Raw genomic sequence first — 6,459 nt, 5'->3', positions numbered from 1 at the left:
TGGGGCGGGAGCGAGGGGCGGGGGACCGGCGAGCGCGCGCGCGCGGATGGGAGGGCGGGCGCGCGCCGTTGCGAGAACGGCCCAGGAGCGACCCGGACAGCTGTTAAAGGGGCAATGTCCCCGGGACTGAGGGACCCACTAGGCGGAGACAGGGGAACTGAGTTGCGGACGCGGGAGGGCGACCCATAAGCCGGAACTCCAGAGGGTGGCCAGCCCCACAGAAGCCGGGAAAGGTGGGGGCTGACCCCCGTAGGGGACCCAGGCCCCTGACGCGCGCACGTCGCCGCCGTCGGAGGCGCGCTCAGGGGGTGGAGCCGCCAGCCAAGCCCCGCCCAGGAGGTGGTGCGGTGCAGGCCCCGCCCCAAGGCTCGAGGCACTGGTCGGCTCCGCCCTCGGCTCCTGTCGCCGCCTCACTCCTCAGCGCCTGGTGTAACGTTCTAGAATTCGACGCGCAGCTGCCTCAGGTGCCCTGGCCAAGTGCAGTCGGCAGCGGCACCACCACTCGGGCGCTGTGTCTCTGCCTGGTCCTTAGGTTCGACAGGGCCCGCATTGCCGTGTCGCCCCCTCAGGCCCAGGCCACTCCTGCCTGCCCAGCCTGGCCCCAGCAGGCCTCAGCCCCGCAGGGCCCACCACCTGGAAGCCACATCAACTCCTCAGCCCCCAAATTGTGCCTTCAGGCTTAGCAGCTCCTCACGCCTGGGTCAGCTGCCAAGGGTCCCTTGAGCTCCCTAAGGGGTTTTCCTTTAAGCCTTCCCTCTGGACAGGGCTTTCCACCCCCAACGACCTCCAGGCTCTAGCTAACTCAGCCCGGCCAGATTCCTCGGGTCCTCTTCTGCCCTGTCAGACTCAGGTTCCCCTCCCAGACTTGGCTGCCCCCCTACCTCCGTGCTGCCCCGCCCTCCCCCAAGCCCGTCAACCATCCAGGACTCTTTCTAGCTTCCTTAGCCTCATCTTTCTCTTAGATCTGGATCGCCGCCCAACTAGACACCCAATTACTAAGGTCTGAATGTCCCTCAGCGGCCACCTGCTCCCTAGTTCAGCTTCCTCTGCTCTGGCCCAAGATATTCCATTAAAACCCCATCTGCCCTTTCAGCCTAGCTTTACTGGCATTTGCCAGCTCAGCTTTAAATACTCTTCTCCTCATTCTTCATTTCCTTTCTCAGCCCATCTTAGTAACCTTTGAATAAATACCTATTCACCTGCAACAGTTTCCAATTTTCTGGCATTTATGCTGCCTCTCCTAACTCATCTAACATTCTTATCTGCATTGTCTGCCCACCCCAACTGGCTCTCAGGTCCCCTTTTGCTGTCTGGAATTGTGGTCCTGTGTAACTGACCTCTGCTCACCTTCTACATCTCTAGACATTCCCACTGCCCCCTCCTTCCTCGTCACCAATTGACCTTGACTGCTCTGTCCACACTTACCTTTCATTAACACCTCATTCCTGGTTTGTTTACCAACCCTCAGTTTTCTAACTGGCCCCAGGCACCAGTTCTGTACCAATTATCCCCAAATGCCTTTTGCTCTGTCTAATTCACCTCTCATTCTTTTTCATTTCATTATCCCATATTGCCAGTTCAGTCACTCAACTGCCATCTGTCAATTTCACTTACTCTGTGTATTCGGCTTAGGAAAAAAGATTTTTTTTTTTAATCTTTCACCATTTCTACATTTCCTGTGTTTGCTGTCTTGATTGTGTATGTTCAGCTAATGAAAATATTCAGCACTTGAAATACCTTTTCAGCTTTCTTTCCTTTCTTCTGGACCTATACATCTTCTTTCCAATCTTTACATTCACTCATGGTGAATTACATGAGTGAATGATTCATTTTCCATTATCTTCCCAGCACCAACGAGGAGACTCAATCCAGCCTCCTAACCCAGTCCAGTCATGCAAGTACAGGAAGATGCAGACAACCTTATCCCTTTTGCCAAGTGAGTCCTCCCCACACAGTGGGGGAGGGGGGAATGAGATGGAGGCAGGATTCCATGTCTGGGTTCTTCCCCAAGAGGAGTACGAAATAAGAAACAAGAATCTCGGTGCCTGGTCTCAGGAGATTGGTGATTTATTAATTTACTCAGCAAATTATTTTTGAACACTAATAGTGTTCTAGGCACTGAATATTAGGCATTGGGGATTCAGCAATTAGAAAGATAGGGGTCCTGCTTATAGAGCCAACATTCTACAGGGAGGAAATAGAATGTGTACATGAATAAATATAATTACAAATAGTAGTAAGCACATGAAAAAATAAATGTACAGTATAATGTAAGTAGAATATCTCTGAGACACAAGTATATAGAGTGTGACTGTGGAAGGGGAAGAGGAGATGAGTTTGAATTGAGATCTGAAAAATGGGAAGGAGCCAGTCTGCTAAGAACCAGGGAGTAGAAGAAGGAATGGTAGGTTTGAAAAAACAAAACGAAGTCCTAAGAAAAGAACTAACTTTCTGTCTTCTAGGACCAGGAAGCCCATCAGCAAGTTAGTGATCAAGGGAAAAGTGGAGTTAAAGGCAGACAGGTGGAGGCCAGTCACATAGGACCTTATGGGCCATTGAAAAGAATTTGAACGTTATGCTAAGGACAGTAGAAATCAGTGGGAGTTTCTAAGCAAGGAAATGACATGAGCAGACTTTCTTTTCCTTCAACTTTTTTATTATGGAAAATTTCAAACAACCACAGAAGTAGAGAAAATAGTAACCACGACACTGGAGTACCATTTTTAGTCAGCTGCAATAATTATCATTAGATGGATAATCTTTGTTTTTTGGATACACCACTCGTCTTCTGGGATCTTAGCTCCCCAACCAAAGATTGAACCTGGGCTCTCAGCGGCAAGAGTGCTGAGTGCTGAGTGCTGAGTCCTAACCATTGGACCACTAGGGAAGTCCCTGGTGGATAATTTTTTTCTTGATACACCCATTCAGCCTCCTGCTACTTAGACCATTTTGAAGTAACTTTAAACAGGGTATTATTTCACATAATCATTTCTAAAAGATTACTCCGACTGTTATGTGCAGACTAGATTGTTGAGGGATTCAAATGGAAGCAGGGAATGGAGGAGGACGCAATTGCAATAGTCCAAAGAGGGGAAAACGTGCTGGAATATGGTGGTGGGAGTGGAAATGGTGAACGGTAGTTAAATTTGAGTGTATTTCAGATGTAGAACTCACAGGATTAGCTGATAGATTGGATATGAGGGGTGAGGCCGAGTGAGGCATACCAGATTTTTGGTTGTAGCAACTGGGCATTTGGGGTGCCTTTTGGCAAGATGGGGAAAGCTAGGAAGGAGGTGTTGAGTGGGCAGTTGAACCTGCGAATCTGAAGTCCAGGGGAGGAGCTAGAGCTGGAAATATAGATTTGGGAGTCATCAGCACATTGATGGTATTTAAAGTCATGGACCTGGGTGAGATCACCTACGGAGGAATGAAGATAAAGGGCCGAAGCCCTGGGACTTTCTTCTAGAGAGCAGGAGAGCAGACATCTGGTCAGTCAGTCTGGCAGCTTTAGAAGTGATGAGAACTGTTCTCAAACAACTTTTGCACACCCTACCTAAAGGATATTAGTATTTCTGAGTTGTTGTTTACTCGCTAGGTCATGTCGAACTCTTTGTGACCCCATGGACTGTAGCACGCCAGGCTTCTCTGTCCATGGTATTTTTCCAGGCAAGAATACTGGAGTGGGTTGCTATTTCCTTCTCCAGGGGATCTTCCTGACCCAGGGATCGAACCCTCATCTCCTGCTTGGCAGGCAGATTCTTTACCACTGAGCAACTAGGGTAGCCCCTAGTGCTTCTGAAATGGGGAGATATAGCAGGAGTGAATAGAGAGTCTGCTCTCCCGGATGCTTGCATTGACTAAAAGGAACCTGTTGAATCACTTGAGTAGCCAGGGCCTCCCTTTCTAACAGCCCTGCTTGCTAAGTATGATGTTCTCTGGTTGTGGGGTATAGAAGTTTGAGAATCAGTGAGATCTGAGGCTCAGACAATTGCTAATCTCCATGCTCACTCCAGCTCCAACTGCCTTTCAAATCAAAGTCTTCACCACCTTTCTCATCTAAAATGGATAAGGGAGGACATGGCCTGAGGGAGCCTGGGCAGCTGTGTGGTCCTGTGGTAAGATAAGACTCCTCAATCCCTGGAGTGAGTAGGTACCGTAAGGGAAGAGCCAGAACTGAGCCTACCTTGTCCTCACCTCAGGTGTTCTAGGGTGGTCAGCCGATCTCCACCCCCCTGCTTGCCTTCCCAGAGCCTCGGACTGATGCCCCAGCGCTATGGAGACACCTTCTGGGAGAATCTTAGTCAAAGGCCCAGGTGGGAGAAATGGAGAAACGGGACTAACCAGAGGTGGGAAGGGGAGGCTGTACAATTTTAAACTACCATAAAGCCTTACTGTAGCAATAAGTCCTAGTCTCAGGATAACTGCCCCACCAAGTGATGGACATGGTAGCTCCTAATGCCAGGTAGGTGGTTGGGAGAGGTTGTTAGAGAAACAACATGGATAGGGATATTCTCTTTGCACTTAGCCCCCTTTTTGTGCTTTACAGCCCCACCTGGATGGAGGAACAGTACACCCCACCCTTGCTGGTATGATGAACTTTCTGCCCTTTGACACTTCTTGGTTAAGATCACACCCACTGCCATCCCATCCCCAGCTCCCCTTATTCTCCCTTCCCTCTGGTCTCCCCCAGCTAGTGCACTGAGCAGGCCCTCCTTCCTATGAATCAGTCATCATGTTTTCCAGATCACAGCCATGTTTTTGTAATCTGGTCTTCCCAAGACCCCTGGTTCCCTATTTCAGTCCAAGCTCCCCCGAGAGACTCATTTCTGCCTTCTAGCTCCCTCTCCCTATTATCTGGTACAGAGAGCCACTGGTTGCTCCCAGCCTGGCCAGTATGGCCCTGAAGGACTCCCACCTCCTGAGGTGCTCTGCAGAAGAAAAAGGAGGAGGCCACGTTCGGGAGGAATGCAGCAGGGATCTGGGGGCATCCCAGCCCGGGTAAGGGCGGTCACTCATCACTTGGAGGATCTAAGGAGGCGACAGAGAATCATCAATGAGTAAGGAGACACATCAGGGCTCTGGGAGCCAAACGGTATGGGGACAGGGTGGCTTGAACTAAGAAAGAGGTGGAGAGCTTTGAGGGAATTGGAGGTTGCTTGGGAGTGTGCCATGGTCTTGATGAGATTGAAGCAAAGTTTCCCATAATATGGGAAGGAGGAGGGAACGAAGGAATGGGGGATTAGTCACCTGAGCTGAAAGGAGTGGAACCCTGGTTACTAAAGACAGGAAAGCACTCCACAGAACTGGAGGATGGTGCAAAGCTAGAGGTCACCTCTGAGCCCCCAGATGGGAAACTACTTCAGTCTGAGGGGAGCAGAAGGTTGGAAGTGGAGAGTTGGAAGTCAAATGATAACACTCCTGGGTCCCAGCAGGAACTAGTTCAGGGCGGGAAGATGAAGAATGGAGAGACAGGAAGCCTGGCCTCCAGGCCCCTCTTTCCTAAGCCTTAAGTCTCCACAGACTGAAGAAGGCCCAGTGGGGCAGCTCTGGGGCTGCGTCTGGGCCTCTGCTGGTTGACAGCGATGGCTGTGGCTTCCCCAGCACCACCGAACACCCTGATCGGGAAGAGGAGAGGGCAGACTATCCACAGGAGGAGGACCACTTCCTCATTTCTGGCAGGGCCCAGGTATGGATGGCTGAAGAGGACTTTGGTGGGTGGTGATGTGGACCCCTGGTCTTGCATGGGGAGACAGGGGAAGCCAAGAGCCACATGGGATAGCTGGATGTGAGAGGGACAAAAGTAAAGTAGGCCAGATCCTGAGACTTGGGGGTACCTGGGTTTGGGGCCTAGGAAATCTGAAGACCTATTGTTTCTTTTCTTTTTTTTTTTTTTCCCTTCTTTTTTTTTTCCTTACAGCTGCTTTGGTCTCCCTGGAGTCCCCTGGGCCAGGAGGGGTCTTGTCTCTCCAGGCAGCTGGGCTCTATGGGCTCCTTCAGCGCTGTCACAGCCACTAGGAACCCCTTTTACCATCCCTGGTGGGTGGAACTGCAGTCTGAGGAGTAGGGAGAAACTGTCCAAACCCAAGACGCTGGCCGTGCCTCAGGGGCCTAGGATTGGGAGCTGGAATCTCCAGTATTTCGGACATCAAGGCATTCCTCCTTTCCTTGGCCTCTCCCATCTTCCTCTCCCCGCCTCTGAACTAGGCACGAGCAGCCCCGATGGCCTCCCCTCTCCACTCTCAGAGGAGCCCCCCAAGGCTCCCTGCCACTATTCTCTTCGTTCTGTTATTAAAAAGCAAGCAAGTGGAGCCCAGAGTTGTCTTTCTCTCCGCGATGTAGTGATGGGGAGGCTTATGGGGAGGGAGGGCTCCTTTCAGCTTCGCGATGACCCCGCCAAAATGAAGTTGGGCTGATACCCCCAAATTCAAGGAGTTGTACCCGAAAACTTAGTCCTGCCCG

At 51.0% G+C, this 6,459-nt stretch overlaps 1 protein-coding gene across 9 annotated transcripts; it reads left to right on the top strand.

Annotated features, from left to right (window-relative positions):
• Positions 1-97: 97 nt before the first annotated feature.
• INCA1 (inhibitor of CDK, cyclin A1 interacting protein 1) lies at positions 98-6,308 on the top strand. 9 transcript variants are annotated; one of them, XM_025280762.2, is made up of 8 exons: positions 144-464; positions 1,849-1,936; positions 4,014-4,115; positions 4,200-4,313; positions 4,547-4,586; positions 4,864-5,057; positions 5,521-5,686; positions 5,918-6,308. In XM_025280762.2, exons 4-8 carry the CDS (start codon positions 4,261-4,263, stop codon positions 6,062-6,064), a joined length of 600 nt encoding a protein of 199 aa, XP_025136547.1. In that variant the 5' UTR covers positions 144-464; positions 1,849-1,936; positions 4,014-4,115; positions 4,200-4,260; the 3' UTR covers positions 6,065-6,308. The 9 variants fall into 9 exon arrangements, with proteins under 9 accessions (XP_006060121.2, XP_025136547.1, XP_044795329.1 ...); XM_044939394.1 differs by having other exon boundaries at positions 144-700; XM_006060059.3 differs by lacking the exon at positions 4,014-4,115 and having other exon boundaries at positions 98-233.
• Positions 6,309-6,459: the final 151 nt, after the last annotated feature.

This window comes from Bubalus bubalis, chromosome 3 (assembly GCF_019923935.1).
Source record: "Bubalus bubalis isolate 160015118507 breed Murrah chromosome 3, NDDB_SH_1, whole genome shotgun sequence".
In the NCBI taxonomy this organism is placed as follows: domain Eukaryota; kingdom Metazoa; phylum Chordata; class Mammalia; order Artiodactyla; family Bovidae; genus Bubalus; species Bubalus bubalis.
This window is presented reverse-complemented; position numbering and strand designations above follow the sequence as displayed.

What these genes read in the sequence shown, in the direction of transcription:
- INCA1 (XM_006060059.3), top strand. Translation starts at nt 1,893, where the DNA reads ATGCAAGTACAGGAAGATGCAGACAACCTTATCCCTTTTGCCAA. An exon ending in AATCTTAGTCAAAGGCCCAG is followed by an intron (nt 4,314 to 4,546) that starts GTGGGAGAAATG and finishes TGTGCTTTACAG; the next exon opens with CCCCACCTGGATGGAGGAAC. An exon ending in AGTACACCCCACCCTTGCTG is followed by an intron (nt 4,587 to 4,863) that starts GTATGATGAACT and finishes TATCTGGTACAG; the next exon opens with AGAGCCACTGGTTGCTCCCA.